This window comes from Diceros bicornis, chromosome 36 (assembly GCF_020826845.1).
Source record: "Diceros bicornis minor isolate mBicDic1 chromosome 36, mDicBic1.mat.cur, whole genome shotgun sequence".
NCBI classification, from domain to species: domain Eukaryota; kingdom Metazoa; phylum Chordata; class Mammalia; order Perissodactyla; family Rhinocerotidae; genus Diceros; species Diceros bicornis.
Genome location: NC_080775.1, coordinates 20,609,914 through 20,634,740, shown reverse-complemented (window position 1 = coordinate 20,634,740; position 24,827 = coordinate 20,609,914). Strand labels below are relative to the sequence as shown.

General features: G+C 38.0%; 1 protein-coding gene across 8 annotated transcripts in view; it reads left to right on the top strand.

Moving 5' to 3' along the window:
* NEBL (nebulette) overlaps window positions 1–24,827 on the top strand; it is a 342,489-nt gene that overhangs the window by 287,387 nt on the left and 30,275 nt on the right. For 5 of the 8 annotated variants that reach the window (XM_058532530.1, XM_058532527.1, XM_058532528.1 and 2 more), the window contains 11 exons: window positions 827–937; window positions 5,698–5,808; window positions 5,976–6,086; window positions 8,292–8,396; window positions 9,946–10,038; window positions 12,961–13,053; window positions 15,459–15,551; window positions 16,848–16,940; window positions 18,462–18,554; window positions 19,778–19,882; window positions 20,867–21,038. In XM_058532530.1, coding sequence (XP_058388513.1) covers window positions 827–937; window positions 5,698–5,808; window positions 5,976–6,086; window positions 8,292–8,396; window positions 9,946–10,038; window positions 12,961–13,053; window positions 15,459–15,551; window positions 16,848–16,940; window positions 18,462–18,554; window positions 19,778–19,882; window positions 20,867–21,038 — 1,180 coding nt within the window. Of the gene's footprint in view, window positions 1–826; window positions 938–5,697; window positions 5,809–5,975; window positions 6,087–8,291; window positions 8,397–9,945; window positions 10,039–12,960; window positions 13,054–15,458; window positions 15,552–16,847; window positions 16,941–18,461; window positions 18,555–19,777; window positions 19,883–20,866; window positions 21,039–23,734; window positions 23,828–24,827 lie in introns of all 8 variants that reach the window. The other 3 variants (XM_058532533.1, XM_058532534.1, XM_058532532.1) reach the window with 3 other exon arrangements.

Genomic DNA, 24,827 nt, shown 5'->3' with positions numbered 1-24,827 from the left:
AGTCCAGCCAGATGCAGTTAAATGGCAAGATGGTGGCAGAAGCAGCAATAAATCAGGTCTTAGGATATGGGTATAGGAGTAAAAGACCAAAAAAGCTATCAGTTATTGAACACCCACTCTGTGCTGGGCACTAGGCCATATGCTGTCTCATTGATCCTCACAGGGATCCTGCGTGGAGGAATTATTATCCCCATTTTGCAGATGAGTCAACCAGAAATGTTAAGAAACTTTCCCAGTGTCACACAGCTATTGAGCACTCTGGCCTCAAACTCAGTCTTCTTTCTACAACATCAACTCATTTAAATCTGCCTCCCTATCCTCAAGCTCCCAAAACAATTGGGAATTACCTCTGACTCCTCTCAATCCATACACTTTGGATGGGTTGATTTCCATCCCCTCCTTATTCCCCACATGTATTTTTAATTCCACTAAAATGCTTTTTAATATATCCTTTAACTTATTTAAAGAACATGGATATGGCCAAAGATGAATGTCAATTTTTTTAAAAACACATAACAATTTAGAATATTTTCTACTTAAAATACTGTTAAACTACGTGGGAAGTTAACTCAACAAATGGGTGACCATGAGAATGATACTGTCATCAGCACGTTAAGCTCTCTTGACATCACACAATGATTGGGTGAGGTGTGGGCATGGGATAGAAGGTGATCCAGTGAGATTCAATCAGATCATTCATAGTGCAAAGTAAGCTGTGCTTTCTTCTTCTTTTTGAAATAGGTATATTTAAACATTTTTTGGTATCATTGGTCTATGTTTGTCCCCTGAGGGTGTCTGAATGTTGTAAAATGTTGCTTTTTTACAGAAAGAATACAAGAAAGACCTGGAGTCACAAATTAAAGGGAAAGGAATGCAAGTTGGCGCTGACACCCTTGGGATACAACATGCCATAAAAGCTTCAGAGATGGCTAGTGAGGTTAGTAGAGTGAGTGAGGCAGACCTTAAACTTGTATTTTGGAACTTAACAAATCATATTAACAACTTGATTAGTACATGGAATTTCTCCAAGTTTTCTGTGACTGGTTTAATAGTTTGGAATGGAAATCATTCCAAATCATCATGCTTATTTGAAAATTTACAGTTTCTGCCTTGCTCATATCCTTTAAATATATCAAAAAAACTTGAGGAAAGGCATTTTAAAAGAACACGCACATACACACACACACACACACACACACACACACACACACCCCTACCATCTTACCTTATCCTGTAATACAATAAATTTCATATTAATCTAGGCTATGGTCAGTGTTTTCATACTATTTTTTCTTTAAATCATGTGCTGCTTGGCATGTCTGTATTTCCAACTTTCTGAGCAGAACTTGAAAATCACATATTGAGACTCTAACATGACATTGATAGCCATTTCTGTGTGATTTGGTTACATGTTCTCAAAATATCTTCTATTGATCTCATCACCATGCCTGAAATTTCTAGAGTCAGCATTTGGGGTTGAAGTATTATATATCCTAAATGACCACATTCCTTCATCTAATACCATTTTCTTCTTCATGTAATACATGTAACGACAGGATGTTAATTCAAAAGTTTTGGCTTAGAAGCTATGATATGATAGATATCAGATAACAAAGTTGTAGGGTCAGACCGCATGGATATTTTTCAAAGGAAATACCCTGGAACCAGTTCCACACCTCTTGAACTCCCCCAACAATTTTGAGAAAAAAAAAGGGTCACTGGAGTGGAGGGCGTTTGGGAAGAGATGATTTTATAAGAAGCATATGTAAAGAGAAAGTTGGGGTGCAGGTTAAGGGGTGCTGCTTACTTATCTCAAGGCTGACTGAGGGGGAGGCTTCAGTGGGGCTACTCTGAGAGCTATATTGTGACCCTTGAATTAGGAAGAGCTGGCTCAGGATTGAGTCCCCCCCAGGAAATCTGGAAGAAGAGAGGTAGCCGATTAATTGTCGGGAGAGTTAGGGCTGTGTTGGGATCTGCCTACATCCCCAGGTTTGGTTACTGGCTAGGAGAATGGGATGGCCATTTTGGTTAAGACAAAGAAACTGGGGATGGCATAGAATTCTTAACCAATAGGGGTTCCATTTAAAATGGCAGCACGTGGGCAGAATGCATCCTGAACAGGTACTGGAAAACCTCCTTTCACTTGGCCCCTAATTCTGTTCTCCTCCTGAGAGCTAGCCATTGTTATAAAATTGTTGTAGAGCCTTCCAGATCTATATTTATGTATAGATAGATAAACATACATTTGTGTACACACAGACTCATGAAAACTTAGATACCATGTACTTTGTTCTGTGCTGCCTTTTTTTCACTTAATATTATGGACTCTTTTCCATCTTCCTTCATATAATTCTACCTCATTCTTCTAAAAAATTAAGTGTTCTGTAACATGGATGTGCAGCCTGATGTCTCAGAAGCATTGCCACATGTAAATGACACATACAATGTGTCATTTTGTCCTTGTTATAACAAGGATCTCAACATTACATTCTGAAACAAGAACCTTTACTTTTTCCCAGGATGTACTTCTCTCTTCCACCCCCTTCTCAGCAAATGGCATCAATGAAATCCCAAAAGTCACTTTGATTCCTCATGTCAGCAAGTTTTATTGACTCCACTCCCTTAATGGTCTCCTAAATCCATCTACTTCTCCCCACCCTAGTCCAAATTACCATCTTTATCACCTGGATCATTGCACTAGCTTCCTAACCAGAATTCTGCTTCTATTATCGCCCCCTTAGTATCCATTCTCTGCCTAGCAGCCAGAGCAATCCTTGAAGAATTCACTTATGTTAATCCTCCCACTTAAAAGTCTTCAGTGGTTTCCAGTCATGTCCATACTCCTGCAAAGGCCCCCTCCATGAGCCCCAGCCTGCCTATCCTCATCCCGTATCCTTCTTCCCTTGTTCCTTATGCTCCAGCCTCGCAGGCTGCCAGTCTGCGCCTCCACAGGTTTTAGGGTCTCTGTACAGCTCTGTTGTCGTCCTGAAAGTCCTTCCCCTGATCTTTGCATGGTTGGTTCTTTCTTGTTATTCATTTCTTAGATTAAATAGTACTTTCTTATGGTGGTCTCCTTGGACTTCTGAGTAACTAACTACCCAGTAACTATCAAATCATTGCTTATAATTCTCTGAAATTTTTCTTTTTCTTTTCTTTTTTTTTTTAGATTATTTATTTATTTATTTATTTATTTATTTATTTATTTTCCCCCCAAAGCCCCAGTAGATAGTATGTCATAGCTGCCCATCCTTCTAGCTGCTGTATGTGGGATGCGGCCTCAGCATGGCCGGAGAAGCGGTGCATCTGTGCGCGCCCGGGATCCGAACCCTGGCCGCCAGTAGCAGAGCGCGCGCACCCAACCGCTAAGCCATGGGGCCGGCCCTGAAATTTTTCTTGTTATGAGGAAGGGGTGACATCCAGTATTAGTTCAAAGCACTGGACTGAAGTATGGGGTTAGGGATGAGGAGGGATTTGTGGCTGGAGAAGAGTTTTCGAAATCATCTTCATGGGCCTGAGAGTTGAAGCCAAAAGAAAGTATCCTTTTGCTGGAGAAAAGAATGTGGGAAGAACAGAAATTTTATACTTCACACTTTTACTTAAGAGCAGGCTTCTAAGACATATTCCTTTTATGAAAAGTTTGAATGTCATGTCTTTCCTTAGTATGTTAATAGATTAGTTTACTCAACGATATGCTGATTTAGATTTCTTTGTGTTCCTTGGGTTGTATAGTAGGAAAATGGGGCAAATTTAGTTATTAAGAACCGAGGGAAAGACAGGCCTGGAGGATTCAGCTGTACTGTGGTTACTTGTAGCCCAAACCAATTTTGGCGATGCCATTGTCTTTGCAGTCAAAAGGTGTCATTTGCATATAATCATAGCCATGTCACATTTTGCCCAATTGACACGCTCTCAAATCCTATTCACCCAGAGTCTGGGACTTTACCATAGTTCAAAGTTTAATTTTTCAAGTAAGAGTAATGTAGTATATTGTTACACCAGTGACCCCCAAGAGTCAAACCTTCCAGTACCTCTAGGCTTGACCATGTGACTTTCTTCAGCCAATAGAACATTAGCAAACATGGCTCAGGCAGAGGCTCTGAAAGGATGTGTGCATTGGGCCTTGCCCTCTTGAAATGTAGATGTCATCATGTTGTTTTAAGCCTTCGAAGTTTTAGGGTATTTTATTATGCATCAATATTAACTGATGCAACTAGTGTCCTGTGAGGTGTGTTTATGTGCTTTACAACACCTTTAGATTTGAAAGTTCGTGTTGGAAAATTAAATGACATATTTCTACCATGGGACCTTGGTGGCTGTCTGTGATCAGTGCCTCAGTTTCTACATATATTGTCCTTCAAGTGAAGGGTTTTGTTTGGGGCTCCTAAAGAGGATTACTAAAAACTGAGCTTTTTGCAGACGTAGTAATAATTGAATATTATTATTTTGAAAGTTAAACATTATTACTTGAACTTTCATTCAGAAAAGTGAAACTGAGACTCTAAGTCAGTGAAAATAGGTTGGTTTATGAGTAGAAGAGGGAAAAATACATAATATTTTTCTGGGATTGAGATTTTTGTTTACAACTTCTCTCAATTTAGAATATCACAAATGAGCAAGCCAGCATTTACCTTAAAACAGGGAATCTACAAATCTCGAGTATGCCAACATAATAGAAAATAGCTGTTTTAGAAGAAATTTAACTTGATATAGTCAATAATTTTTTTTCTTTCAATAAAATTTTTCATTGAAGAATAATATATGCAGAATAGTGTACAACTTTTGGTGTGCATCTTGCTGAATTTTATAATTGGTTTTAAAATGTGGCATGAGTCTCTTAAGACATTTGTGTCTGTGTAATTAGGACTATTTTGTAAGTGATGGATAATACAAGTCAAGCTGACTTAAAAAAAGCAGATAATTTGTTCTTATCCCGAACAGTAGAGGAGTTCTTAGACATGGCTCAATCTTGGACTCAAACAACGCGATTCAGTTTCAGTTTCTAACTTTCAGTTCTCAGGCAGGCTTTCTTCTGTTTGCAAAGAGGCATCTAGCAGCTCCCAGGGCTACATCCTTTCCCATTCATGTCCAGAAGGAAAGAGAAAGTCTTTTGACATCTTGTGTGGAAAAAGAAATGTACCTATCCCTCAAGCAGTCATGAAGGGCCAGGGATGAGCATAATGATTTATTTAAGTCCAACAGAGCCACGGACCCTGGGCCGGTCTCACCCGAGCTGAGTGGTTTAGAAGGAGGGCAGTGAATTGCCCAGTGGCAAACCAGGCAGTGAATGAAGGGAAAAGAGTGGTCAGATTCCAGGGAAGCAGCCAGCAGTTATTCACTACAGAACGAAAAGCAACAATTTTACAATTCCATTTGATTGATATTTATCAACTGAGTTATATATTAACCGATAATTTAACAATTTTATTGTACTGAAATATAAAAAATTTCCCCTTGGCTAACTCTGTTTTCTTTCTTAAGTCAGGTTAGTAGAAGAAGTCTCCTGATTTCTTGTGAATAAGTCACTCTAAGGCATGTTCCGACCACAAGTTAAAACTCTAGTTCTATAGAAATAAAAGAAAGAAAGATCCAACTTATTTCCAAAAGCCATGATCCTGGTGTCAAAAATGTCATGAGGTTTTTCAACCCAGTTTTTTCATATTATTTTAGAGCCCTAATTGCATGTTTTATTTTCTATAGAAAGACTATAAAAGAGATCTGGAGACTGAAATTAAGGGGAAAGGCATGCAGGTGAGCACAGACACTCCGGATATCCAGAGAGCTAAGAAAGCATCCGAAATGGCCAGCCAGGTAAGAAACTAACGGAGTACAAAGTTTAAAACAAACACATTCAATTGTATCTAGAAAGAATATCAATGGTATTTCCACATGTGTGGTGTTGAGATTCAAACACGCAAATATCTACATTGCTATGGAAGGTTAAGCAAAGCTCCAAAGATTATCTTCTGTTCTTTTAGAAAGAATATAAGAAGGACTTAGAAAATGAAATTAAAGGGAAAGGCATGCAGGTGAGCATGGATATCCCAGATATGCTTCGAGCCAAGAGGGCATCTGAAATCTACAGCCAGGTAGGTAGAGAATGAAGATGCTCAGAGTGATGTATTCTGATATCCAATCACCATGTGCTTTGTGTGTCTCTACGATTGATATCCTTTTGAGGGCACTGTATTCAGAGTCAGTGCACGCTATGATAAAGGAACCTCTGGCCAAACTTGATTAACCTCACTAATGAAAGGGGCAACTGCTGTAGATTCGATTCAACAGACATTATTGAGTGTCCATTCTGCCCTGTTGGGGCCCTCTGGTTTGAGTCCAAGGACATTTTGACCTTTTTTTTTTTTGACTCTATTGCACACTTGGCTCCAGTGCTCACACTACAGAAAAAAGATTACACACGAGTTGTCTTTTACCCAATTTATACTGAATATTATTATTAAAATAATCAGCCCCAATTAAAACTGAGTGAATAAAACTGCACGAGGTGTAAGGTGAAACTGAATATTAACTAAAAATTGAGAAGAACTAGGTTTTCTTGGTAAAATTTAATTTGCCAAGTGAACCTGTCTCATGTCCTCTAGAACAACTGGATATGAGGGAAATAATGACCACAAAAGAAAATATTTAATAGAAGAAGTTATTGATAAAATTTGACTTGGGTAAAAATATTCATTAGTGAATATTATCTTTGCTATAAAATTTACAAGGAAAAGAATGAATCCCAATGGAAGAAAATATTGAAGGGGAATGAAAAAAATTAAAATTTTGTAGAAAACTGACCAAGGAATTAAATTTGATTAATGGAGTTTTTGCTGAAAGTAATTTTTAACAAAATTTGGCTAAATTTGTTAAAATTCTAGTTAAAATATAAGCAAGGAGTCTAAACATTTGCTGGTTCAAAATGGGGTTATCAAGATGGCAGAGTCAGATGTCAAAGGAGTTGTCTGCTTCTCAGGCTCCTCGGGTGACAGCAGTTGGGATGGTCCTAAGTGCATGTTCATCTGTCCTCAGTGTTTCATGATGGCACATGAACTTGGAGAAGTTGGCTAACTATATCAGCTGAACTAAAACCATAGATAAATACATACACTAGGCAAGTGGCCACTTGAGTCAGTGGAGAAGAGTTACTGTGTCAAGAATGCCAAGCTCATTCATTCATTCAGCAAATGCTTCCTGATCACCCATTTACATGCAAAATTAGACATGGTTTTGCCCTTGGGGAGTTACAGGCTAACCTAATAAATAATGATGCAAATATAGTATTACAAATTATGATCTGTATTACCAGAAAGTAAAGGTATCAAGAGTGAAGACTTCAGATAGGAAGCGATGCCTGAGCTGTCAGAATTCCTGCTTTAACTTAACAGTGTTGATTTTTTGAGTGTGACATGAGGATGCATCTGATTTTAAGGAATTTTAGTTATTGTGGATACAATGGAATACTTAAGAGGATGTAATCATGCTGTGGTGCATTTCAACATGAACAATAATTACCTTTTCTAACAAACAGCAGTATGCCATATGGTAAACTTCATTGACTTTGGACCTGGAGTGCCTGGGTTTAAATCCTAGCTCTGACACTTTCTTGCAAATGCCTCAGTTTCCCCATCTGTAAGAGTGGATAAAATAATAGTGTCTGCTGTGAGATTGATTAAATGAGTTAATGTGTGTTAAGTATTCAGAACAATACCTGTTACACAGTAAGCACTATGTAAATACGGATACTAGTGGAAGGTATTGCCCAGGTTGTATCAGAGCTTGTAGTACATTTAGTAGAGAGAAAATTGAGAATTATATCTCAACTACAAAAATATTAGCACTTTTCCTTTAAGTAAATGTATCTTTATCTGAAGTAGGAGGCAAAGCATAAATCCAGAAGCATGAAAACAAGTAGGTATAGAGAGCCAGGTAACTTGCAGGAGCTGTGGGGCTACTTTGAGCAGAGACTGGGGCTGCTCCTGAAAGAGTGGTCTTTAACTTAGAAGTGGATAGAGCTCAAGCTCTCAGGAGCTTTGAATGGACTGGGGTGGGAACCATTGCCGGAGCGGAGGTGAGGCTGCTCCCCTGGACTGTTTGCTTTCTGTGCCTACTACCTTTATTTTTGCTGTTGCATCAACAACTGCTTGGAATCAGAAGACATAATTTACAGCCGTGTGGTATAGTAGGGTTCGAAGGAGTAGTATCATTTTTCTCTGTCTCTGTCTCTCTCATACATATGGATGTTTGTGCACGCACGTGCAGAGTTTCAGATCTATAATAGCTGTTCATGTTTTTAGAAAAAGTATAAAGATGAAGCAGAGAAGATGCTTTCTAACTATTCTCCTGTGGCAGATTCTCCTGAAATTCAGAGAATTAAGACAACTCAACAAAACGTCAGTGCGGTGAGTAGCCATTATTTCTCTTCAGTTGCCATCTTGAAATTTTACTTTGCAAAGGAGGGCCTTTTTTCCTCATTGTCTGGACTTTTGCTGCATTGCTTGAATTTCCTATCAAATGTATTATCTTTATTTCTTTAAGAAGAGTACCAAATGTTCTTACAAGTTCTAATTTAGCATGATTGTTTTAGAGTTACAAATTCAGGTTTTCTTCTTTGGCACAAGCTACAGTTATTTTTAAGTGAATTTTAAAATTTTACTCAGGAACAAGGTCTTGATTGTCCACACAGATTTTACTTTGAAGATGAAAATATTCATGTGAAGTGATTTCCTTCATAGTCATTGATTATTTGCACTGATAATATGTCTAGGAATTCACTAGTTTATAATCAGTTCCTAAACTTTTGTATTTTTATTTTGAGGAATAGGAAGTGTTGATTAAGAGGTTGGGTCTGTGCTTAACGGATATATGAACTTAAATTCTAAAATTAAAAATTGACCATGCAGCCAATATTTTAAAGTAGAATTAGCTCACTTAGTAGTTAAGCAAAGATCTCGTCAAAATATCAATTATATTAAGTCTGAGACTTCTGGAATATTTTCTACTTTCTAATAAATTGGCAAGCTCTAACCCTCAGGGTGTGCGGGTCAGGTACCTCTAGGTCTTCATGTCTGGCTGTGCTAAGAAATGGAAAAGTCTTGCTGGAAAGGAGGATCAGAGAAAAAGGCTGTTTTGGCCCTTATCTCCTGTGATTTCATGGTACTCCAGATTTCTAGGTCTTGGAGGAAAACATCTCTCATATGGTATTCTCCCAACCCCCACTAGGGCCCACTGGATTACCAAACATCAAGAGAGGGATGCCTTTCTTATAATTATTCTATTTTTCTATTCTATATTCTATATATATAATTATTCTATTCTATTTTTCTATAATTATTCTATTTTTCTTTAGAGCACTCTGTTTTTTGTTTGTTTTGTGTTTGAAAGGGGTGGCTGTTGGTCGGGGTGGAGAGACGGGGAAAGGTTAATGAATAAGTGGAAGAAAAGGAAAGTAGACTGAATTACTGTTGATGTTGATGATAGAGCTAATATTTTCTTTGAAGAGAACAAGAGCATCTTTGTGTTTGGAGAACAGCACTTGCTTAAAATTTCATGCTGTTTTTGAATTAAATGATAACTGCTTAGTGAGCTTTTATCATACGCACTTTGATTTTTCTCAAATACACATTTGACATATATTTATATTTGAAGAAGGAAACTCGTTTGCTGATTTATATTCTTAGAGCAAATAACCTGCAGCTACCTAAGGTATCATGCATGCCCTAGAACAGGGGTTAGAGGGTTCCTTGTAAGATTATGGTATATGAAGCCACAATTGGACATTTATTCTCGTCATGGATTATTTAATTGATTAATATAATGTTCGTACTCATAAATAGAAGGTGTGTTCACATTACTTTAAAACCTGGAAAATTGTCTCTCTGTATATGAATCGGATCTAGGACTTGAATTCTAATAAGCTTATACTTATTCTTTTCCTCTCTCATAATAAAGGTATTTTATAAAAAAGAAGTTGGAGCTGGTATAGCAGTAAAAGATACTCCAGAGATTGAACGAGTGAAGAAAAATCAGCAGAATATTAGTTCAGTGAGTTCTCTTTAGCGTTAATTATCCGTTCCAAAAGCAAACGTAAGCTAGGTAAACAGTTTTGGGTCTTTACTAAACTGGCTGCCTTTTTCTTTTATTCTTTACTTTGTTGAAATGCTATTTCATCAAATATCAAAGGTCTAACTTTCAGAGGGAAAACTGTAGCTGTGTTCCCCTTGAACATAAAGCACTGTTTTATCTTGACATATCATAGTGCATAAGAGATAGATCACTTTAATAGTACAGTAATGAAATCTGGGATTAGGTTTCATGCTTTTGAACAGAATTTTAACTGTATTAAATTTTTCAGAGAAAGGATAAGTTTCAGTACCTCTCCACGACTTGGAGGAAAGAAATTTTACCCTGATGGAATGATTAAAGGCCCTAGGACAGTTATTTGGTGGCTTAAGAGAAGATTTCAAAGGCCCCGTTTCCCTTCTACTTCTTCCAGCTTCCAACAAAGAAAAACATACACCTTCACTATAATTCATAAAATAACTTAGCCTCCAGTTCCCTTTGAGCTCGGGGGAAGGGTAGAGGAGGTGCTTAATGTTATGGGTAAACCCTTCTCCATTCAATGCTCGATGCTGACAATGGATAATTGCTATTCTTACCAATAGGTATTCTTCCATGTAAATTTAGTATATTTAATTTCTTGTGGAGGAAATCAAAAGGGTTCTTTCCTTAAATCCCCTTCCCCAACCTTTCTCTTCTCCTTTACCCTTGGAGGCAGAGCCTTTCTTTAAGTAATCCAAGTTGAACTGCCTTGACTAGTCTCATCTGTCAGGAACTCTGGTAGTCCATGGCATGCTAGAATATAAGTGTGTGCTGGCATTTGTGGAGAAATAGTAGGAGAGATAAGGTAATGCTGCAGTAAAACATATTTCAAAATGAATTTATGCATAATCTGCGTAATACCAGTACAATAAAGTCTCTGTAGCATGAATGAAGCTATCTCCTAAAGGAAGCATAAGGAGAAGGACCTTATGATGAGAGTGTATAAACGTGTTCTGATCCACCATGGTGGGAGCTTGTGTCAGGCAATACTCGGGTCTGGTAGAGAAATTAGTTTGGCAGAGAAGTGTAAAATGTTTATTTCCTTCACTTTCAAATGATAATATTTGAAATGTACCCATCAATGTACTGGGATATAATGTTATAAATGTTCTGTAGTGTGCAATTCTATTGCATGCAGTGAAATGACTGTGCCATTTTGATTAGTTTAGAGTTATATGAAAAACAAAAATGTTCCTCTTTAATCATGTTTAGCTTCTCATCCGAGGAAAATCACACCAAGTAGTACAGTATATCATTTCTTCTCCCAGCATCCTACTGCCTCTTCTCGCAAACAATAAATGCATAGTTCTGTATCTCTATGAGGCTGGGCCATAAACTCCTGCTTAGTATTCAAATGGAAAGTTGCCCTTTCAAGATTAGCTAGATCTGTCAAACCGAGATATGATTCTCTAACATTTAAAGATCTCGACATTTTCCACCTCCAGAGTACAAGCCTTTTAGCTATTAGCTTGCTCTCAGAACTATTTTTGAATCTTATTTAGAGGTAGCCTCTCACAGTGTACTCTCAATTTAACTGTTTGGGATCTGCTCTGATGTTGGCATTGTTACTCATATGAAATCCACAAATACTAAGACATGGATGATCTCTGAGATATTTAGGAACTTTTTCTTAATGACTGTCAGCATAGATTTAGCCTTAATCATTTTAAACATTACCAAGTAATTTCTAAAACGTGTTTTGTACAGATTTAAGTCTTTGCTAAATTTCTACATGTGCCCCTTAAGTCTAGCCTGTGTTTCCATTCATATGAATATATATGTGTGTCCTTTTTCTGGAATCCAATCTTCAATGAATTTTAGACGTATTAAAATACCACCTGATTCAGTGGCATCGCTAAACATTTCATAAGTTTATTTATTTTTATTTGTTTTTGCTGAGGAATATTTGCCCTGAGCTAACATCTACTGCCAGTCTTCCTCTTTTTGACATGAGCTGCCACCACAGCATGGCCACTGACAGACGATCAATGTAGGTCCACACCCTGGAACTGAACCCGGGCTGCTGAAGTGGAGCGTGCCAAATAACCACTAGGCCACCAGGGCTGGCCCACATTTCATAAGTTTAAAGAGCTGTTTCTTGTCCCCTGCCTAACTGAGTGCTGGCATTCCTATTGTTGGGTTGATCTTCCTCTAAATAGATTTGAAAGAGGAGCTTTTGAATGAAGTGGATGCCAGGATATAGACGGACTTTTACATAGAGTGATTGTGTGGAAAGAAGATACTTCCTGACTTTCTGCTACTGGCCCTTCTGTGGTGTTCAAGACACAGTGGCCTCTGCTTTTGGTACATTTCCCTCCACCTCCCCCTTTTTCTTCTTTTATTGTGGCCACTTAATTTTTTTCCTTATTCTGGATTATTTGTGTGCTGTCAGTCAGAGAAGCAGTGTTTCAAGACTCTGTAGCTAACTCACTTGGACTTTTGCCTTTAAACACATGGTAGATTTTAATTAACATATTAATAAATAGAAACTGCTTTTCAGATAGAAAGTAATAAATTACATATTATATTATTAAAGATAATTTCCAGGATGTTTTTGTGCATCCTAATGCACAGAATTTATTTTCCTAATGATAAAATTTATTTTCATAAGCAACATTTGCTTCTTTTAATTAAAAAACTCCTTCAATGATGGATAGGTGAAGAGATATGGGTTTATTTGCACTTTAGGATGAAGGAATCCTGAAAGCATCAGATAAAATAAAAATTTGTGTTCCCATTGAAGGAAAAATTAATGTTGGAATTTAAAAATTCAATTATGCAATAGTTAACAAATGAAGAATTCTTAACTATTTTTTAAGCCTTGTGTCGAATAAAACTCACATTACTTTTTTATAAATTATGCAGGTGAAATACAAAGAAGAGATGAAATGTGCAACAGCCATTTCTGATCCTCCAGAGCTAAAGAGAATTAAAGAAAACCAGAAGAACATCAGCAATGTGTGATCATATTTCTTTAAGTATTGTTTTCTATTTTATTAGATGGCAATATAAATGAGGGCATGGAGCTTGAACAGGTGAAAGAAATCCCATTACAATGGATACCGTTAGGAGTGCCAGCTCCTGAAAGGCAGAGATAAGGTCTCACACATCTTTATGTTGGGCGAGCAGTACACTTAGTGTGTACATTTGTTTATTAAAGAACATGTTTTTGAATGCCTACGCTGCTCTTGTTCTTGGAGGAATTCAAAGATGAATGAGATACACTCTAAGGTTAGGGGCTGTGAGTGTTTTCCAAGTCTCTAGGAGAAACAGACCTAGGAATAAATAATGATCATGCATTGTTTTGAAGTGCTAGAACAATAATTAATATTCGTTGCGTGTTTACTATGCTTTTTGAGTACTTTACATGTAGTATCTCATTTAATAATGAATAATAATTCCTCTTGCAAAGTGCCGTGGAAGTTCAAGAAGGAAGGCTATGTCAGTGAGAGAGGGGAAAACCCTCAGAGAAAGAGTAACTTTTGAGTTAGATCTTAAAGAATCGAGTTAGATCTGGGGTGGATTTTGTAAGGAGCGGCCTTCTTGGCAGATCAAACTGAATGTGTTCAGGATCCAAGGCCTGTTCGAGAAGGGGAAAGTTTAGTGTGATGAGTTCTTGGCGTGAAAGGTGGCAGGAGATCCTGGTGGAGAGAGAAATTGTTCTTCAGGTCATGAGGAGGCAGTTGGGAGTCCCACAGTGTCCCTAAAGTGTGGTTCGTATACCAGCATGATATCCAAGATTACGTTAAGAGGCTTACCAATGATCAGGCCTTGCCTTAGTGATTCAATTGTTTTAATGTGTACCTTTCTTTAAAAGAAGGGTTACTAGTTTTCAATTTATTGTAGAAACGTAACACTCCCTTAAAATAACTTTATTTGAAAATAATAGCAAGTTAATTTAATGAAAAAATACTGTAAATCACAGCACAGGTGGTATCTGGCATGACATATGGGAAGTGGTAAGCAACTGGTAGAAATTTAGGCAACACTGGAGTAGTGGGGAAGAACATGGACCCTGGACTATTGGTTTGATCCTAGTTCCAGATCTTACTTGCTGTATAATCTTCATGAGCCACCAACATCTCCAAGCCTCGGTTTCCTCATCTATAAAACAGGGACTAGAATATTAAGTGAGATATTGCCTGTAAAGCACTTAGCATGTCTGTGAATGGATGGATGCAAGACAAGAGGAGTCTCCATATCAAATTTATGTCCCCAAACTTACATCCACTAGAAATCAGCTACAACGGTTTCTCTCCATCAATAATGCTGTTCAAGAAATTCTTCCCCTCTGAGCTCTACCCAGAGTAACATTTCCTTGTGTCCTGCCATCAGGAGAGATTACACTGGACCTTTCCTCACTTTAACTGAGACAGTTATCCCAGACACAAGAATCTGCTCAAACTCTCAAACTGTTTACCACGGCACAGAGAAACTCGCACATCGTGGAAAGAGGTCACACCGAAGCGGCCTGTCCTTTTGTCTTTATCTTCCAGGCTTATCAAACTTCTCTACACTTGGACGTTCACTGCTGAGAGTGGGCATCTCAAGTCCATTTTATCTGCCAGCCCTGTAGGCCTTATGATTTCTTGCCAAAAACTTCCTTAACGCTAAATTTAAACTCTGAAAAATCATTAACTGTTCCTGTGGTGTTCCTTACAATGGGATTTTAACCTCTAGTTTTACTTTTGCCTGTCAAAATTCATTTGGCGGACATGCCATCCTGTTTCTCTGTGTCGGATGCTCATTTGTTTCCTGGGGTGTTGTGGAATTGCTGGGAAAGCTGACCACAAACAATGGGGTCTTATCCCCCCAGCTGAGTAGGGGCACCTCTATGCAGGAAATTTCCATACTGTTAGGTCAGAGAGCAGGCTTCCAATATTGGACCTTTGTCAAGAAGGAAACTACGAGGTTCAGAGTTTCTTTATATGGTGTCAGTTTGTCACTGAGGTGTAAGCATAGGACTGGTGGGGCCTTCCTTTCTAATGATGAGTGCAGAATTATTCTTTTTAAATATAAAATGGTAATCTGATAAATGTTGCTTTAGTTCTTTAAAAAAATGAATTCACGGAAACGATCATCTATTATTACTGATAAGATCGAACTCAGAGAGGCCACCAATAAATGAGACAATTTGAAGAATAATAACTAAAGATGAATTCAAAACATTTGGACCAGAAAAAGCTTAGTCTGGGATCAATATGATGAAGTCTATTAGCAATGCATATTTCATTATCAGAGCCTAGTGAAGATTTTAACTAATGAATGCTCTGTAGCCATATGGCATTTCTTTTCATCTGTTCCGGTGTATTGGTGCACATTTCCTTCCCATAACCCCACACTGTCTTGCACTTTGTCCCCAGCTCCAGTATAAAGAGCAGTGCCCCAGGGCAACCCCACTAAGCGTAACACCAGAGATAGAGAGAGTGAGGAGAAACCAGGAGCAGCTGAGTACGGCAAGTGGTTTCAGTGTTCTCTTATATTTTATCAAATATTGCATGTTTTTGTTCTTCGCAATACTCTCTGAAAAGCTTGAAACCTGCTACATATTTGGATGTTCCTTTTCACATAGTGAAGGCCATGAACTGTGACCCTCCCCTGTGAGCCCAGGAAATTTGGGACTGTGTTGCTATAATTTAGCCATGTTTGTTTATTCAAGTAATCTTCATTGAGCCGGGTATTATCCTGGTCACTGGTACGCCAAGATGGAGAAGACCCAGTTCCTATTCTCATGGACCTCATAGTTTAGGTGCTAAATCTCTACAACTACATCTAGGTAAGGACCTGGAGAGTAGTGGGTCTGTTGTCAATCAGAGAAAAAAAATATCTATTGGAATAGGGCAAAAGAAGACCTGGCTTGACTGGAGTTTAAAGACATAATGTCAGAGTAGGAAACCTTATAAATAAAACAGAAGACATTATTCAATCATTCAATTATCTGAAGCTAAGAAAGCAATGATAGTTAACAATCATGAGGCACCTCTACTATGGTGCCAAATGCTTTATGTGGACCCGTGAGGTCAGCACGATTCATTTCTCTGGTTTGTAGGTCTGGGACACTGAGTCTTGGGGAGGTCAAAGGACATGCTGGGCACCCACGGTTTGTAAGGACAGAGCTGGGATTTGAACCCAGGCCCCCCGAATTCAGAAATCTCTTTCAAAGGTCCCCCACAATGGTCATTTTTCCCATTTTTTGACCCTTTTATGGAACTTTTACCAATATAAACAATAGCCTTCTTCTTCCAAAACAGGTAATTTTGAAAGACTTTAAAATTAAGAGTGGGTTCTTCCAGGTGAAGAAGAAAGTCAGGCTGAACATTGCTTTGTCCCTGGAGGGTGGTGGAAATGAGGGATCTTGAGCTTTTTTTGAAGGTAGAAGCCCAGGGTCAGAAAGAGAGTCAGTGGCCTTCCAGGCTGCCATGGCGACCTCGCTATAGTTCTCTGTAAGGAGTTCGTTCCAATGTTTCTCCCTTACATTTCCATTACTTTTAGTCATGGAATTTGCAGTTAGTTTTGGTATTGCACAGCAAAGGACTTATTAAAAAATCATTTTTAAGAAGCACAACCAACGCTTTGTCTGGCTAAGTTGGATGAATCAGAATCCAGGTGTAAATGTGAACCAGAAGGTGGACGCATATCCACTGTGGAAAAAAAGGTGTAAAAAGATAGGGTTAATTTTGAGGCTCAACCTCTCTGGTGTTTGGGTGGAGACCATTCTGCTTTCTATTAAAATTCTTATTTATCCTCCACAGGTAAAATACAAAGGAGAGATGAAACAGGCAACCCCAATTTCTGATCCACCAGAGCTGAAGAGAGTTAAAGAGAACCAGAAGAACATCAGCAATGTGTGACCTCCTTAGTAACTTTTTCCGTGTCTACAAAATTTTCATGACCTTGAGTTGATATTCTGCTCTGAATTGACCACCAATTTATTTGAAAGGTTTCAGGGTCTTAGGTATTATGGGTACAGCCAGGTGTTCCCTGCTCCAGGGTCCCTAGGTGACAGCCAGTACTATTTTGCCGCAGGTTATTGTGTGTCCCTCTTATCTTGTCTTCAGGCTGTTAGTTGCTTTGGTTCCCCAGAGGGACATAGCTGTAGCTTCTGGCATCTTGGCTCTTCAAATAAGCTTTCCCACTCCCTTTCCTGCCTGTATATTTCTTGTTTTTTAGCCTGTCCAATCCTCTCCCAGCTATTAGTACTTTATTTTTGGACACTGTCTAGGGAGAAATTATAAAGTGTGCATAGCCGAATAGGTCACGTGGGACAGGCCCATTTTAGGGGCATTTGGTAAGGGGTTGTCAGTTTTTACTCAGACACCATCTCCCGGCTGCTCTAATTCCCTTCTGTTTATGTAATCTGCGGATGTAGTTCACCCAGAGAATCCTTTTTCAAAGTCATTAACATACAGATTGGGTTCTTAGGAAGAGGAAATTTGGACATCTGTTTGGTTCAATGAAATCTTTTATTCTTCAAAACTTTAAAGTCGTTTGACCAGATTATAAAGCAAAGGCAGTTATTGTTTGGCACTTTTCCTAATAACTATATTTTGGAGAAGTAGATGCTCATCTTTTCCCCCACTATATTTAGCATCACACTTGATGTGACTCCATTACTCTGAAAAAGGAACATGGTTACTGAGAAGGAGGAACGTAGTAGTGGGAAGCACACCGGCCTTTTTGTGGATGACTATGGTCACCTATTTAGGCATCCTTTCAAAAGTTCTGCATGGTTAATTATTAAGAAACTACAAGAGTATAGTACAATTCTATATGGGTAGGAGTACCTTTAAGTGATATCCATGAAGACATTTCTTATCATATTCCTTTGTGATGAAATGCTCATTACAGCTTTACTGAGGATAGGCCCATATATTTGAGTCTATTCACAGTGATTTGGACACATAATCCCTGCTATGGGATGTATTAGAATAGATTGAGGGGCCGGCCTGGTGGCATAGCGGTTAAGTTCATGTATTCTGCTTCAGCGGCCCGGGGTTTGCCAGTTCGGATCCTGGCTGTGGACCTACTCATGGCTCATCAAGCCATGCTGAGGCGGCATCCCATATAGAAGAACTACAACTCTACAACTATGCTACACAACTATATACTGAGGCTTTGGAGAGAAAAAGGAAAAAAAAGAGGAAGATTGGCAACAGATGTTAGTGCAGGGCCAATCTTCCTCAAAAAAAAAAAATAGAACAGATTGATTTAAGAGGCAAGCATTTTACAGAAGACTAGACCTCTGATAGCATCCTCTTTTTTCATAGTGTCCTTTCCTTAGCTAGCTCCTTAAAGTAAATATTTTGTGATTCTTATTTGGTTGAATTGATTCACAATACTCTATTTTTTGTTCTCTGAAATGATAGGTTTATTATAAAGGTCAGCTGGGAAGAGCCACGGCTTTAAGTGTAACTCCTGAAATGGAAAGAGTAAAGAAGAATCAAGAAAATATTAGTTCGGCAAGTGGTTTTATCCATTTTGGGCTCTCACAGAGGATGTGTCCCTTATTATTTACTTGCAGTCCTGTTTTTTCTTGTGAAAATAAAATCTATTTTCAAGAAACATTTGTGATCTATGCAGTAAATACACATGTCATTTCAGATGACTTCCAAAAGCTGCCACTGTATAAATTTACATTATCCTGCAACCCTTCATTGATATTTCCAGATGTGACTGACAGTTACATTTAAAGTTTACTTTTAAACTATATTATGTTCATTTAAACAATGATTCATGTTATTTTAGCCAGTGTCTTTGAAAGTGGTAAAGTCTTTGATGCGTAAGTTAAATAGTTGTCATTTTACAGATGGATTCCATTGAATGTGGATTGTTAAATGTTCTCTGCAAAACAAAATAAGAAATGAGTCATTACTCCAAAGTAAGGACTTAGAGGAAAAAAATCTTTTAATACATTTAATATAGAAATCATTTTCTCATTAACATCCCAGGGTGCACATCAGTGTCTTATTTGGATAGTATGCTTTCTCTTAGTGAATATCAGGGCTTCAGTTCTGAACTGCACATATGCCCTTAGGTCTGCAATGATTGCTATCCTAATCTTGTAATCGGCTTCACAAATAGTGTGCTGATGGGCAGCTGTCAAGAAGAGCTGTATGCCTGGGGATTGGCATTTAGGTTTTACCGTTGATACATCTCTATTGGCATTTCTGTCCAGAGATGCTGACTGTAGTCAACATAAATTACCTTTAAGCTGTGGCTGCTTAAAAGGAACCAGCCCCGTTGTTTCTTATCTTCTATGGAGGGGGAAAATAGAAGGAAATAGAGGGAAGTTTGGTATGCATTCTTCAACAGTGTTATGGTGGCAAATGGAGAAATGTAGAAATAGAAAAATAAATATAGGTTCCATTTAATTTTGGACTTTCCTTGTTTAATTTAAGTATGATAACCAGTTTTACTGCCTATATCGTTAGTGGATTTTGGTCACTCACACACTTTCAGATGATACATTTAGGTCATTTTTGCTATAGCCTTTAAAGGAGACCTTTGACAGTAAAATTTTAGATTGTTATTGTAGAACTAAACACAATTTACTGAACAAGTTACCCGGGACATAATTCAGAATATGTTGTATGTGTTTCATTCATTTGGGAAACTTGAAAAAGCTATGTAATGGTTTTTATTATAATTGTCTTATTATAAGTATGTTCTGTTTACTTTGCAGGTAAAATATACCCAGGACCATAAACAGATGAAAGGTAGACCAAGTCTGATTTTAGATACACCTGCTCTGAGACATGTCAAAGAAGCACAAAATCATATTTCAATGGTAGGGTACAACCAGATCATTCTCATGACTAAAACATACTAAGGAATGGCATCATGCGGTATACCGACGGCGTTAGTTCACCATTAATCTGGATGACTAACAAAGCATGGAGATGCGATGGGCCATCCTTTTGGGGGGACTTTGTAATCACACTGAAATGTAATGGAAACATTTAGTCTAATAAAGTAATTTTTCTCAATGGTTTTTTTGGGCGTGATTTTATTTCTAACGTGACTACTATAAATGCATTTTGTGAAAGACATTTGCCTGGACTTCTTTTCAATTAATTTTAAGGTGGAGCTTGGTGTGTTTGCATGTTACAAAGAATATTTAAAAAGTATGTTTTTTAAAACAGTTTCATGAGATATAATTTATATACCATAAAGTTGAAATACCATTTAGAGTGTACAATTCAGTAGTTTCTGATGTAATTTATAGAGTTGTACAATCATCACCCTAATCCAATTTCAGAGCACTGAAAGTGTATGTTTTAAAGTATATGCAAGTTTTTGTAATTATATACAAAAAATTGTATATATAATTATTTGTAACTCTCAATCTAATTTTAAATAATACCGTTTTCTTGAATAATTGTGTAGAAATTGCTTATCATTTCATTGCATAGTAAAGGTTAAGAAATAGGAAATTAATTTGTAGCTGTTAGTACATTTGAGGAAGTAACCAGGATTAAAAAAATATATCTTTTAAAACTTCTTACTGATATACAGGTTTATGTAAAATTTAAGAGAGCTGCTAACCGTAATGACGAAAAACATTGTGAAAATATCAGCACTTGATTTCTGATGCTAGGAAGCTGAAGTTTCAGACATTATTTTTGGAATAATTGGAAAAGATGCATATAAGTAGAAAATAATCTAGATCCAGCTGGCACAGTGACAGCTGTCATTATATCAAAACTTTGTGAGCTACGTAACAATCAGACCATTTCAGTTTGGGTTAATATTGTTTTTCCTTTTTTTTCAGGTAAAATATCATGAAGATTTTGAAAAGACCAAGGGAAGAGGCTTTACTCCTGTCGTGGATGACCCTGTGACAGAGCGAGTGAGGAAGAACACCCAGATTGTCAGTGATGCAGCCTATAAAGGTGTCCATCCTCACATCGTGGAGATGGACAGGAGACCTGGGATCATTGTTGGTAAGCTGATGGTCCTTCTCAGCAGGTCTGCACAGTCAAAAAGATCATGCTTGCCATAGCTTTAGAATTAGCCTCCTTATTCATCGGACTCCTCAAATATTGGACGTGGTGCCCAGTTGAAAATGGACCACAGCCAGTGTCATTGTTTGCACCATGTTGAATGGGCTTCATGGCGTTTGCAAGGTATTGTTGCAAATCTTTTCTATTATTGGAATGTCTACAGAGAATGTCTGTCTTTAATAATTTTCTGGTCTTAAGAATGTTCCTACTTGTTAAAGAAGCAGCCCAAATATCAGACACAGGTGATAACAATGGTTGGACAATTATTTTGTTTCCTTTAGTTTGTATACTTGATCAATATATTGTACTGCAGATATCGTCTGCATGGGTGACAGAAATAACAGAAATAATCCCAGTTAGGTCCTTTTATCACACATAAACATGCCAGAGAGATTCTATGATATTCTATGATGTGAATAGCTTATATTTTTTTGACTATTATTTCTGAACTGGAATAATCAAGAGCTGTCTGAAAATGCCATAAATCAGAGAGGGAGGAACGTTCTCTTCCTCCTGTTCCTTCTAGTGAGTCAGAAGAAATCCTAGGAACATAGTGTTGAATGGTGGCTGAGACAGCAAGATCATAGCAAAGTTTAAGGTGGGGCTAGAAAGGAAAGTTATTGATTTTTCAGTATATATCAACAAACCATACTTCTAAATGACTATTGTCTTCTTCAGAGTAGTTAGCCTCTGAATTTTTGTAGCTAGTCCAATTATATAGCTCAAATCATATTTTTGGTAACATGCCTCTCAGTAATCTCAGTGTTAGATTATCTTCATCTTCAAAGGTAAAAGCTTGTTTTTTGGAAGTAGCGAAAGGCCATTTAGAGGTGAGTTGGGGAGGAAAGTGTATCTTTGACAGGGTAATGTCTTAGTGTGAAACAAGGGTACTGAAGTCATGGCACTAAGTTACTTGGATGATTACTAAAGTGACTCCGGAAGTATTTTCCAAAGAGCGATTCCAGACATATTTGCAGGTAGTTGATAGCTTTGCTGATCTTCCCAAGTTGATTGCTTAAAAGGATCACATTAAGTTGGATGGATGAGTTGTGTGTGATGTCTTCAACTCAAGTTACACAGAATTAGAGAGTTTCATTGCTGTGTATTAACATCTCATAAGGGCTAGTGCAGAAGGTCTGATTCATCCCACGAGGGTGCAAATGCTGAAGTCTGCATAGCTTGCCCCAGGGTCCTACCCAAATCAGGGGCCAGGAATGATGGTGAGATCCTTGCTAGAAACTGTGAGATTGTCTAGACTTGGAGCTCTCACAATTCAGTACTCATTACCTTTGAGATAGAAATTATTATTTTTTAAAAAATATAAGATATATAACTCTAAATTATTCACTTCCTGGGCCATCCAGAAGTCAGTTTGTCTCTTCTTATTGGGGGAAACTGTTTTTCGTTGAGGACTTGCCTATGCAACCACAAAATGAAGTACATTCAACAAGCATTAAACTTCTGTGCCAGGCGTGCAAATACTGGTTTAGAGAATTTCTGAGTAATTCAGACTAAGCCAATTTCTACTGCTTCTGTTTTGGTTATAGGCTCTGCTACTTACTAGTTGTGTAACCTTGGCCAAACTAACTCAATCTCTTTCAGCCTCAGTTTCCTCATCTATAAAATAGGGATACTATAGTACCTACTTTTATATATTATGAAGCTTAAATGAGTTGTATCATAACTGAGAGTCTGCTGGCGTATGGTAAGCGCTACATATATTAATTAAAAACAGACAGCAGATCTCTGGTTCCAGTTTACTAATTAATTGCTTTTACTCAAGCTCCGTTTCTACCACATGTCTGCAAGTAGGTTTTTGTTTTCCTTTTGTTGGTACAGCACTATATAGATCATTTTAGGACCTGATAACCATTAGTTGGAGAGACTAATGAACCCGAAAGTTATTAGATTTGGATTTTGCCTCCAGCTAAAATAAGAGAATCAATTGGCTTGCACAGTCTGATTACTGACTCATCTGTGGTCCATTTACTGGACCCATCTGTGGTCCACTGAGAGTAGGAAGCTGCTCCTTGTTCCTCTTTCCATCCCTCCTCATTCCTTGCTCGGTGCCTTGCCTTATTGCTCTTTTCTAAAAAAACGTGTCTTATGTGGGTTAGCTTGCATCTCCTGGCTCAGAATGAGAACTGGGTTTGCCACTTGCCTACATTTCAAACATTTGTTTCTGTTATAGGGAGAGAAGTTTTTGTTTGCTTTGCTTTGTTTTCTCAGACAAAAACCTCTCAGTCGTTTCCTATGAATTACCCACGTGTCCTTAATGAGGAGTTTTAAGCAAACATTTTCCCCGTTTCAGCGTGTGGAGAGCACGAGTGATCGCGGTTCAGGGGTGCGGGGAGTTGTCTGGTGTGCACGTGTGGTGGGTGAGGAGTCACAGGCCACGTGGAAGGTCAATGAAGCGTAAACCAGGCCACCTAAATGTGATCATAAAGTTTTCTTAACAAATCCTTGTGAACGTTAAGATCCCCTCGTTCTTCTTTGAGGTCTGTAGCACAGTGGGTTGGCTTCTTAAATGTTTGCTTTTTACGTATGTCCTTTTCTAGACTTTCGCTGACTCTCTTCGGTGCTGACTGTTTAAAAAATTCATTCTTTATTTGTTGATTTCTTCCTTTTGGTAAAAGACCTCAAAGTTTGGCGCACAGATCCTGGCTCCATCTTCGACATTGATCCCCTGGAAGACAATATTCAGTCTAGAAGTCTGCATATGCTCTCTGGTATTGCTTACGTTTTGAGTTTCTCTCCATTTATGTGGTTTTGTCCTGAAAGTGAAGCTACTCTGAGCTGTACAGGTTCATTGTGCCAACAGTGTAATGTCAGTTTTAAAGTTGAGGATTCAAAAAACCAAAAAAAGTGCTATGTTGCTTTAGAATACCATTAATCATTTATGAAAACAAAAGTTGCAAAAGGGCTTTTTAATATAGCCCAGATTAGTTTGTTCTAGATTCATTTTAAAAAAGGCATCTAGAGCTTACTTATCTGCTTTATATTAGTGAATATGATTTTATAGGTTTTCTGGGCTTAAAAATGCAGTTAGTTGGATTGCACTAAAGTGCTAAGACATAAAGATTTGTTTCGTGAGAAACACGGTTCCAACATTTTAAAGGTAGATTTAAAGAATTATATATAAAATAGTGGAGAGGTTTTCTATAGAGCATCTAAATGTCTTAAAATAAATAGACTTCCAAGTATCCTTAAAATTTCTCTGAGTTTTTTTTTTTTTTTTTTTTTTTTTTTTTTTTTGTGAGGAGATCAGCCCTGAGCTAACATCCGCCAATCCTCCTCCTTTTTTTTTGCTGAGGAAGACGGCCCTGGGCTAACATCGGTGCCTATCTTCCTCCACTTTATATGGGACGCCGCCACAGCATGGCTTACCAAGCAGTGCGTCGGTGCGCGCCCGGGATCCGAACCAGCGAACCCCGGGCCGCTGCAGCGGAGCGCGCGCACTTAACCGCTTGCGCCACCGGGCCGGCCCCTCTCTGAGTTTTTATGTAAGGCAAAATTTATAGTTTACATAGGAAGTTTATTTGATTTTTAACTTAGACTGAATGTTTATAATTAAAAGCAAAAACAGAAGGGTTTGGGCATTTGGGTGTAGTGATGGCATGAGTTGACATTTCAGCCTTTCAGACTGTGTTTAGCAAACTGGAGCTTGGACAGTTGTGCAATTATTTTAAACAATGTAAGTGGATATATCATTTAGGTCTGGCTCTGCTC